This window comes from Typopeltis vanoorti, chromosome 4 (genome assembly GCF_054136105.1).
Source record: "Typopeltis vanoorti isolate ZY-2024b chromosome 4, IOZ_Tvanoo_1.0, whole genome shotgun sequence".
NCBI lineage: Eukaryota > Metazoa > Arthropoda > Arachnida > Uropygi > Thelyphonidae > Typopeltis > Typopeltis vanoorti.
This window is the reverse complement of record NC_143552.1, coordinates 89,958,546-89,970,897: the sequence shown is the minus strand read 5'-3', so window position 1 is coordinate 89,970,897 and position 12,352 is coordinate 89,958,546. Positions and strand designations below refer to the sequence as shown.

Here is a 12,352-nt window from a genome sequence, read left to right as displayed (position 1 = left end):
ATGACCTGCTAATGCTTCTGCCTGGTATCTCCACTTGGACCTGGCTCCCACTGAAGAGACCTCAATAAAGGTCGAAACTAGTCTGGGTTGTGGCCCTTCCCTTAATGCATAACATTATACATATCCGCAAGGAGATGTGGTTTGCATTATGGGAGATACTGAGATAGGAGTGTTAGTAGCTTGCTCCACCTTTGCGAGGAGTGCCCTGGTGTTGTACCACCTTACCCCAGTTCTGAAGATACTTTCATGCACAAACTTTGTTTGCTCACACTTGGATAAAGGATTAAACTAAATTTATTATACTCTAACCAAGTGAAAAATAAACTTTCAGATGATATCAGTTGTATAGCAAACCATAATGCCAAACCTTGTCAAATGCACTGGCTATATCAAGGAAAACAGCCCCAGTGCATTGATGCCAGTTATAGTTCGCCCACCGATTAGAGGTCCCTCGACACTTATGTGCATGTCAGAAAAAGGAGAATCCATTCCGATAATAGGGTAATCAATCTGTCTTCTGGGATGTGTTTGTTTATTATTACAGGTCAGAAAATTTAGCTTTTCTTTTAATTTTAAAATCATTGTAGTTTTTAAAGTGTAACTGTTTTGCTTTTATAACAGTTTGAAAAATGTACGTAGAGTATTAACAAAATTAAAAAAAGGTATAGTATAAAACAGAAATTTAACTAAGTGTATTTTTAAGAAAGTTTTCTATAAAATAAAAATAATTATACAGAAAAACAGAAATTTTTTCAAATGAACTTAGTATTCTAAACTTACAGTTGAGAGAACTGAGACACTTTAATGTCCTAAACCGATTAATTATTTATGACTTGTTGTGACTCTTTTAACAAACCCATGCAAAAAAAAGGTTGGAAAAAAATACCATTATCAAATCCTTTTAATCTTCATAGTCATCTGAATCGGTGTCCAAATCGCCATTACTTTCACTTAAACTGATCACCAAAGGTTCGCATAATTCTTCAATAATTCCGTCTCTGTCCCAATACATATTTTCCAATGAGGTGACATGAAAGCAATATTTTCCCCAGTTTTGAACTATAATACTTTCATTCGCCTGTTCTGAAAGCTTAAAAAGTTTCGACATGTCAATATCTCCAGTTACATTGCGATGGTGAATGAAACTTTTCACTTCTGCCCAAACATACTCAATAGTATTAATATTACAATGATATGGTGGTAGCCTCAAAGCTAGAAATCCATGCTCTTTGAGCATCGTGTCAAATTTAAATAGTTTAGTTGTGGGCGAGTTTCTTTTGACCAAATTAAACAATTCAATTTTTTGCATATCTGGGCAATGAGAAATGTTATTTGCAGAGAACCAATCCATAAGAACTTGCTTCTTATTAGACCAATTTGGAACTTTGTTTGATCGAATAGAGTGATATGAAGCATTATCAATTATAGCAACAGCATTTTTAGGAAGGTTTGGAATCAGTTTTTCTTCTGCCCACTTTTCGAAGATTGTAGAATTCATTTGCCTATTGTAATTGGCTTTGTATAGTAAGTTTGAATTCGGTAAAAAACCCATTTTTCCACCCGCGCACAAAATTATTATGCGCTGCGAGGCATTTTCGGTTTGTAGCACTCCACATTCTTCTTCTTTAGACTGCCAACATTTTCCAACATTAAATTGCTATCAATCCAAGTTTCATCTAGATACACAATCGTTATTTTTCCCTCCCTGAAATGTCTTATTACTCTCAAATACTGCGTTCTAGATAAAACAATGTCACTTCACTCCATGATAAGTTTCCTTTTATTCTGGGACTTTTTAAAACAAAATCTGATTTCATGAAGTATTTTCCTTAAAGTTTCTCTTTTCCAAGGAAAATTATTTTTTCTTTAAGCACAGGAATCAATTTTGGAACAGTTGGCACTCTTTTCTCGACCACGTAAAAATCGTGAATAGTTCTTCTTATAACGTCTACATCAAAATCATTCAAAGCTATGGTTTCAATGGTTTTCTTTACTCTGGTGCTTTTTTTAAGAAGATTTAAATTTTGGCTTACCTTCACCTTTTGATTCCCTACGAATTCTTTTAACAGTCGACCCTGATACGCCCGCAATTGCACTTGCACGTTTTATGACTTGAGAAAGGGGAACAAGGAGACAATTCTTTTTCGCTGAATGTCAGCACATTATTCAATATTCTTTTGCAAGAGCCACTGAAATGTTTAACAACAGAATTTGTTGATTGTACTGGATCCATCATACAAATTAATAATAAAAAAATAATGCAAAAAAGCTACAACAACAATCAAGCTAGTACAGCAACAGACAAGAAAGCATGTGATTTCGCATGTTGGCGGCCAATTCGTACATCCTTCATTTCTTTCTCCCCTTCAGCATGACTATTCTTGGCAAAATGCCAAGGAGAGATCTACAAATGGTGGGCGAGCTATAAAACCCATGATGATGATGTGTTCCACTAATCTGTGTATTTGTTGTGTGGTGCTATGAGATTGTCGGAAGCCAAACTGCTCGTCAGGCAGGATATTTAGTCTGAATACCGAATCTTGGAGTCTGGTAAGAATTACCTTCTCGGCAATTTTGTGAGAGTAGAGATGAAGCTGATTGGTCTGTAATTTTGAGGCAAACTGGGATCTTTTCCAGGTTTATGGATCAGTATTTTGTCTGCCAGTTTCCAGTAGGAAGGGAAATGTTTGTAGTGAAGGATGGAGTTAATTATATTTGTCAGGTAGACAATAGCTCTACGTGGTAGAAGTTTTATTACTTTGTTAGAGATACCATCGGGACCAGGAGCCATTTTGTTCTTTAACTTCTTAATAATATCATATATTTCAGCAGGTGAGGTGGGTGCAATTTGAGTGGAATATCTAAAGTTATGGTGGATCTTGTATATATGGTTAAAATCGAGGTGATCGTATGCAGGTTTACATTGTTTTTCAAGATGATTTGCTATAGCTTCAGCTTTATCAGCATCAGTGTGGATGAGACTTGAGTCTGTTTGGAAGGGGGAGGGGGGTTATTACTGTTTTTAATCTTTCGGATGAGATTCCATATGGAGTGGTTATCAGTAGAGATGGTGGTTAGTTTTTCTTCCCAGAGTTGAGTTCTATGGGCTGTGAGGGCATATTTATATATATCACTGCAGAGTTGAACCTGTTCAAGTTCCGTTTATCTTGCAGCACCCTGGTGTTGTGGTATCTTTTTCTTGCCTTGTGTTTTTCTCTAATCAGATTCATAATGTCTTCTCTAATCAGATTCATAATGTCTGCACAGGCTGCTTTAATCTGTTCTGTTAGATTTTTAACGACTGTTTTAATTTCCTCTTTCGATTTTATGATGGGAACGGGACCAATATATTTTGGAAGTACCTTGGAGAGCCTTTCCCAAGGAATGAACGAGTAAGGGGGGGGGGGATAATTTTTCAAGGTTTCCCAATTTTAGTCGTATTGGGTTGTGGTCTGATGGTAGATCATTAATCATCATTAAATTGTATTGGAGTTTGATGTGCTGCAGTATGGCTATGTCCAACACATCGGCCCAACCATAAGTGTTGTGATGGGTGGGGTCAGTGGGACCTATCACAAGCAGGTTGTTGAAACCAGCATAGTTTTGTAGTATCTGTCCATTTTTGTTGGTGGAACGACTATTCCAGGTTGAATGCTTGGCATTTAAATCGCCTACCACAATGATAGACTCTCTGGTATCGAATAAGGCGTTCAAATCCAAGAACAGTAATATTTTTTGTGGAGGCTGATATGCTGTGAAGGTTTTTAATTTGCCAGCAGAACTCGTGAGAATCTCAATGCCGGTGATCTCGAGGTTGGTGGTAGGAGGGATGTTTATGGAATGAAGAGAGATGAAATTTTTTATGAAAATGGCCATGCCTCCTCCTCTGTGGGACAATCTATAGGCTCTATACAGATGGTATCCTCAAATTTTGGGGTTGTGTGAAGGTCTCAGGTGTGTCTTGTTTAGTAAAAGGACATCTGGTTGATGTCTTTGAATGAAATTTTGAAGTTCTAAAATCTTTCTCTGCAGGCCGTTCGCGTTTCATGCAATGATCTCTAGAGATTCTGGTTTTAATTTGCTACTGTTCATTAATGAGTGCTGAAATGATGGTTTGTGTATTCTTTAGGAAGCTTTTGGTAGAAGAAGGTGAGGGGTTAGATCTACTAAAGTCCAGCAGCATATTTGTCAAGGAAGAAGTAATGATAGCTGTCAGATTTGGATGTGATGTTGGCTGTTCCAGGGATGTCTGTTTAGGACGAGTTACATCCACATATGTTCTAGACTGTTGTTGCTGAGTTGTTCTTTTAGGGGCCTCTGACTTCAGCAGATGAGCTTCTGACCCTTTATGTTGATCTTTAGGAGGCTGTGAAGTAGTCTCTGACATAGGTGTGCTAAGAGAGGAACAGTATGTTCCTTCTTCTGATTTTTTATTTCTTGGATTGTGCACTCATCCTCTATAGTTGGAGTGTGAGGACTGCCACAGTTGGCACATTTAGCCAGGGTGGATTTTGGTTTAGAGCATGTATTTGTTTTGTGGCTGACCCCACATTTTAAGCATTTAAATTCAGCCTTGCACATTTTCTGGGCATGACCAAACTTCTGACATCTATGGTATTGCCCTGCTGAAGCCCTTTTCCTCAATGGCTCTATAGTAATTTTCAGTCCACAGATGGAAGTCAGATCATATATGCACTTGTTGGTTTGACTGATCTCTACTAATACCAGAGGCATTGGGGTCCAGTCTCTCCTGTTCATTCTGCTGACCTTTACAGGTGGTAAATCTTGCTGGTGTAGATCTGCAGTGATTTCTTCTGTGGAAACATCTTCAGATACACCGTCTTTTATTTCATGAACTACAACTTTTCCTGGCCATTTTGTGTGAAGCAGATTGCCTACATGTTTAAATATTGCCAGAAGCTGTTTAAAATTAAGTTCATTGTATGGTCATCCATGGTTAGACCCAAGTTTTGTTCTGTAGAGCAGGACATGTCTTTCCCTTTCCACAATAATAGTAGACAGTTTCTAATGAAGCAATGAAACAATGGCGATACTAATGGCAGTAGGCCTAGTGTATCGCCCTTGTTTTGAAATTTGTTGACTTACCTACGTAGCTGATTTCTTTGGCGTATATAAAAGACCTCTTAGAAAAATAAACCGATTGTTTATAGTAGTAAAACTATTTACTACTAGTAAAGTAACTAGTCAAAATTTCTTAAATCACATTTTTACATCAACTATCAAAATCCACAGTCAATTGATACGTGCCAAACTCCATTTGAATTTCTCCACAGTGAACAATAACAACCAACCAGAAGCAAGAAACACCAGGGGCCACAATCACCTACAGGTAACAGCAACATAGTTAACCTATCAAACGACACTTTAAACAAAGATGAAATCTCGATACTTAACAAAGGTTTAAATTTTGGCATAGCACTCGAATCGATAAACAAACTTGAATTTATCCAGTTTGTTTATCGATTTATTGAAAGAGGCCTAAGATTCATCCCAAATAACATAGCAGAAAAAATATGTATATGTTTAGAAACCACCAACATTTTAAATCATAACAAAACAATAACAAGCAACCTAACTAAACACAAAATAACAGCGATAAAATCACTAAAGTCAAATCCGAATCTTAATCACCAAAGCAGATAAAGGAAGTGCCACCGTTATTTTAAACTGAACCACTTATGTGGAAAAAATGAATCTGCTGGTCCCGGACAATAACACTTACCAATTAGTTAACTACAACCCAACCAATAGAATTAAAAAGAAAACAGAGAATCTACTTAAGTCAATTACCACATGGCCCGAAGATACCGTCAAAAAACTAATTCTGCACTACCCTCGTTCCCCGAGGATTTATGGTCTACCGAAAATTCACAAAGAAAACCCACCGCTTAGGCCTATTGTCGTAGGGATAGATAGCCCGACTTATCACTTAGCCAAAAAATTAGCGGCAACACTCAAGGAGTTGGTAGGTCATTTCCCCGCCTATATCAAAAACACACAACACTTCATAAACATCATCAAAGACATTACATTAGAAAAAGATGATTTATTAGTCAGTTTTGACGTCTCTGCACTCGTTACGAATGTCCCAATCAATGACATGATCCTTCTTTTACAGAACAAATTCCCTCCAGATATCACGGCACTCTTTGCCCATGTATTACGTTCTGGTTATTTTATATGGCAAAACACTTTCTACCTACAAAAAGAAGGCACAGCCATGGGCTTGCCATTATCCTCCCCTATTGCTAACTTTTATATGGAACATTTTGAACACCTTGCTTTAGGTTCCTCCCCTTTAAAACCCAAAGTCTGGCTAAGATACGTTGACGATGTTTTCGCGATCTGTCCTCATGGCCACCAGACACTAGACACATTCCTTAGCCACCTAAACAAACAACACAAATGCATACAGTTCACTATTGAGATTGAAAAACAGAACACACTTGCGTTTCTAGATACACTTGTCACACGTCTTCCTACGGGCAATCTTTCCTTCACTGTTTACCGGGAACCGACACATACTGTCCAATATTTACACATATACTCCTACCACCACCCAACACAAAAATAGGTGTCATCAATACTCTAAAAAACAGGGCTATGAAGATTTGCTCCAGTGAACAGGCACTGAAAGATGAATTTAAAGTGATATCAGCAATACTTTCCAAAAAAATGGGTACAGCCAAAACATTATTAACAAAATTCTCTACAAGACCTCAATAAAAAACAAAGACACACCAGATTACAATAAAACTATAACCATTCCCTACATTAAAGGGACATCAGACAAAATAAACAGAGTACTACAAAAATATAACCTCAAAGCTACCTTTAAACCTCCTGCAAAATTAAAAAGCTTACTCAACTCATCCAACGACCCACTCCCTACACTGGCCCACCCTGGAGTATACCGTATCTATTGCACTTGTAACATACCATATATGTAGGAGAAACAGGACGCACAATTCCCATCAGACAAAAAGAACATAAACGACACATTAAATATAATAATTATGGTGAAGTGATCATACTTTGTGATCATGCCCTGAACACCCTACATAGAATTGACTGGAAAAGCACTAGTTGTCTACATCACACCAAAACATGGTATGAACGCAAATTTAAGGAAACCTGTGAGATCGTTATCAACCACCCCCAATCTGAACAATAATGATGGTCTAAAAATCCCATACACATGGAAGGCATGTATTCGTCCCACGAATTCTTCCTCTCTAAGAACAACTATAAACAGGACTGTAGAAAATCCAGGATCTTAAATCAGAAATAACAATACTAAAAATAGGACATCAGTGTTAAGGAAGAAATATGTAAGCAAGAATGTTTATTCATGTTGTAATTTATAAATAATTTTTTAAAATCAAAAATAACAATTGTAATACTAAAAATAGAACATCACTGTTACTGAGAGAAAACTATATGTAAAAAGAATGTTTATTTAAATTCTAGCTTGAGGAATTTTTTTTTTTCCCTAGATGTCATGCCAGTAGAATAACGTGATCAAATCTTTGTTTCTCTAGCTTAGTTTGTAATGTAATGCAGCTTGTATAGAATAATTGAGTATGCTCCAGATGATGATCTTGATATGAAGATCGAAACGTCGAGATAATAAAGTTATTTATAGCACGGTTGTAAAATCCATAATTTATAAAATGACTGCTGATCACTATATAATACTAAAAGAAAGGAATATGAAATTATCTATCAGATGATGTAATTATCCATCAAAATAATATCTGTGATCTTTTTTCTCTTTTATCTAGATAGCTTAGCACTTGGGGAGTGTTTGGAGAGCAATATGTGAATAAGGGGAGTACTTGTTTATACACATCTCTTCTGGAATGCCCTTCTCTCAACCTATGGGAATCCATCTCCCTCTTGTTAGACTAGTATCTCTGCTTTTCTAATTCTGCTTATCTGGTCAAGTTACTGAAATTATTCTTGCTGGAATAAAGGCCTCTATTTGGTATTCTGTTTAAAATTTCTTCACAGTTTATAGTTGATACAGGACAAGTACATATGAATTAAAATATCACATTGAATGGATTTTAGGTAGCTATCTTGCATTTTTTACATAAATGATTAATAATTTATGTAAAAAATTGTTTATTTTCTGAAATCATTAATGCATTAATGATTTCAGAAAAAAAAAGAAAGAAAACCATTATTGTCAAAAAAAAAAAAATCAGATGCTGTGTATTCAATTGGTATGTGGGTGGGTGCGGGGAGGTTTGGCTTAAATATAAATTTATATGACTATATGTTTTTTCTGGATGAAATAGAAGGTTTAAACAAAGGTTTAAATTTACTATTCTCTCAAACAATTTTCCTAGAAAAGAATAAATTATTGAAGCCCAAACTAAATTAGAAAATGATCCTAACAAATATATGTTTTTCAAAAAGATAAAGATACATAAAACAGGCTACCCCATAATTTCATACAAACACACCACAACTGCCCTCCCTATTCAAATTTATCTCATTACTGATGAAAAAATTACCAAAATATTCAAATTTATGATTAAAAAGTACTGATCAACTCTTTCAATTGTATCAAACAAACCACCCAGTAACATTCTCTCTTCTTTAGATGCCTCTTGTCTATTTATTAGTGGTGATGTCCTGAAAAAAAATGCAACAAACAAAATTATCTCCTATAGATATCTTCTGTCTAATAAAACTAATAATATCAGCTAATTTTTTTAAATACAATGACAGCTTTTATGAACAAACTTTCAGTCATCCCATGGGCCTAAAGATTAGTGGTTTATGTAATTCATTTTTTCATTATTGGTGTTATTGATACTCTTGGGCTTATGCCCACTTATCTGTTCCTTATACTCAACACTTCTAAATATATATATTGTCTCACCTCTAGTCTAGTACTAAGTTTTATGTAGCTCCCATCCATGAAAGGTTTATTTTTAAACCTGTAGTACATTCAATATAGTGAGTGAGCTAAGGATTTTTTTTTCTGTTTTTATATTGATTTTATATATATATATATTTTTAATTTTTTTACATAGCCCAGAAACCCTTCTTTAGAGACCAAACATGGAGTTCAAGCCACTTCAGGCTTTCAATAAGTGGGGAAGTGGTTTCACACTGAATGATGAAATTCATCTCCCACCTAAAGACAATCACAGTCATCCATGCCCACACCATCATTCTAGCCTGTTGTCTGTTAGTTAGAAATCAGATGTGCCAACCATTTGGGTATAGCTGGGTATGTCAAATTAATAATCCTTTAATTAAATAAATCACATGTGTACAGTATTTTAGCCCAGTTGTGCTATATATATTTTAGCCTCGTTGTGCCATTGCTAAAATTGCTTTGCTTTTTAATTTGATATTAAATAATTAGGAGCATCATCATGAATTCAGATAACTTATGTTTGCATTTTTTTTTAATCCACATTTTTAGGAAAAAGATTATTAACAGAGCATAATATATATGAAATGTATGTGCTAGAACATGTTTTGATGCACTTGCAATCTACTTGAAGCTTTTAATCTTTCTTCTTAGTCAGATATCTTAGTTTTCTGTTTTAAAATCTTGTAACATTTTGTGTGACCCATTTGAATGCAAGATAAGCTTCCTCTGAGTAAGTATATTCGCCCATCAATGAAATACAACCAGTGTTTTCTCTCTATTTATTAGTTTTTTTTCTGCTAGCCTGGTTGGCTAAGTGGTTAGCTTATCTGCTCTCCAAACAAAAGGCTGTAGGTTTGAATCCGACCATGGGCATGGATATTTGTGATTGTATTTAGATGGGAGATGAATTTCATTGTGCAGCGTGAGCCCACCAGCCTACTTATTGGAGGCCTGAAGTGGTTTTAAAAATGTTCCACAATTGGTCTCTAAGTAGGGTTTCCAGACAATGTAATAAATAAATTAAGCATATGAAAAAAAAAAAAATATATATATAAAATTAATAAAAATGGAAAAATAAAAATCCTCAGCCCACCCACAGTAGAAATGACCTATGGGTTTACAGAAGTCTTTCATGGGTGGGAGCTAGATTAAAAAAAAAAAAAAGGAAAGAAAGACAAAAAAAGGTGGGTTTTCTTTTTAATTGAAATAAATATTACTAATTCTAAATGGCATTGGACAGCTATTTAGATTTTTATAGGTTAGTAGCTAATTTATGATGAAATTATTTTACCATATATAACATTGTTAATTATGTTCGTGTGTGTGTATGTGTAAATGTATAATCTTTTATATAATTAACATATCACAGATTGTTATAATTTAGTTTGATATTTGATAAATCATTTTCTTATTCTTACAGGTAGATTGCACAATCGATACTGCTCTGTGTACAGAACACGGAATTAGTGGATATCCAACGTAAGAATCCCCTCCCCCTTCAGATTTCAGATAATGTAAATTTAGCTTAAAAATTGGATATAAAGTTTTACAAAATAATTTTATAACCATTATAAATATTATATTTAAATGACAACATATTATCATAGAAGAAATAATCTTGAACAAGTTCTTTTAGAAAGAATGAGGATTCCAGTTTGAAGGATGAAGGAGAACATCACTTTTTGATATCTTAGATTTTTCATCTTTATGGTTTGGACATCTTAATCGAATGGAAGAAGGAAGAATAGCAAAAACTGTATACGAAAACCAGAAAATAGGAAAAAGAAACATAGGCAGACCCAGGAAAGGTTGGCAAAAGGAAATTAAAGAAAAATTGGAAAAGAAGGGAATTAACTGGAAAGAAGCAAAACAACAACCCTTGGACAGGACAGCATGGAAATCTTTTTGGCAAAATCTTGATGCTTAAAAGCATAAGAGATCATAGACGAAGAAGAAGTATTAAGCCAGAAGGGTTAGAACTGATGCAAGTTATTTTTATTATTAATAATAACAAAATAACATAGTCAACAGATTCATTGTAGGAAATTCTTCCTTACCCATCAACACACCTTAAACTTATTCTGCAGGCATTCACTACATACGCTATGACAACGCTTGCAAACCACATTCCACTCTTTCACAATTCTCCATATAATACATTGCTTCTCATTTCTTTCTCCACTGCATCTTTATATATCTTCGAGACACAGTTTCTAGTTTTTTTTCTCTCTCTCTCTCTCTGCATGTTAATCATGTAAAATCCCTTTGTAAGCTTAAATGTCTTTCTCATGTCACCTCATTTTCACCTATTCTTTGTATTAATCCTATAAAATCCTTTTAAGTAACTTAAATGTTTCTGTCATATCCCCTCCTATCTCCCTGTTTTTTTGCTTACCACCAACTTTTGCAACCCACAGATCCTTGATCCATCCTCATATGGAGCATTCTACAGACCACTCACCATCTTGGTCACTCGCCTCTGGATATTCTCCACACTTTCTCTTCTCCAAGGAAACCATCAATCAGACCAGAGCACAGTAATCCAGATGTGGATATATCAATGCCTTATAAAGAGGAATAATACCTTCTTTATCTTGCATGCTAGTGTGTTCTTCAATAACCAAGTAACCTTATGAGCTTTCTTGGACATCTTAACAATATGCCCTCTGAACGTCAACTCTCTATCTGCCAACCCCTCCAATTCCCTAGCCTTGTCAGTTTCCTTGAGTATAGTTCCATCAATGTGGTAAACAGCTTGTAATCTTTGTATTCCACAATGCATAATTTTACATTTTTCTACATTAAATTGACATCCATTATCTCATACTCTCAGCTTGTTTAAATCATCCTGCAAGTTCTTTACATTACCTTGATTAACTATTCTTTACCCAACTTTGCATCATCAACAAATAACTGAATATTTCCCTTCAAATTGTTTCCTATATCATTTTTGTACAAATTTAACAGCAGTGGTCCAAGCACAGGTAACTATTCACCTGCCTTCTCCTGGATTCTACTCCTCCATATACTATTTATTGATATCTGTTCATGAGCCACCCTTTTATCCATATCACCAGTTTCATATCTATCCTGATTTGTTGCAGTTTGCTTAGCAGAGTTCCATGTGGTATTCTATCAAATGCCTTTGCAAAATCCAACAGGATCATTGTGTAACTATTCCCTTTAACCAACTAAGCTGTACTCTATTATAGTCATGACCGACTCTTCACATAGCCATGCTGCCCATCATCGAGTATCATATTCTTATCCGTCCATTCCTGAATTCTCTTTTCGACCAACTTTTCCAGTACTTTTACCACTACTCCTGAGATACTGATCGGTCTATAATTTGCTACCACAGACTTAGATCTTCTTTTATGCAAACAAATTATTTTGTCCTTTTTCCACTCTCTTGGGACTTTTTGAGACTTAAAT

The 12,352-nt window shown here is 35.2% G+C and overlaps 1 protein-coding gene across 1 annotated transcript in view; it reads left to right on the top strand.

Moving 5' to 3' along the window:
• The window catches only part of prtp (thioredoxin domain-containing protein pretaporter), a 192,759-nt gene that overhangs the window by 47,307 nt on the left and 133,100 nt on the right, over positions 1-12,352 (top strand). The window contains exon 3 of the mRNA XM_090391337.1: positions 10,338-10,396. Coding sequence (XP_090247463.1) covers positions 10,338-10,396 — 59 coding nt within the window. The remainder of the gene's footprint in view (positions 1-10,337; positions 10,397-12,352) is intronic.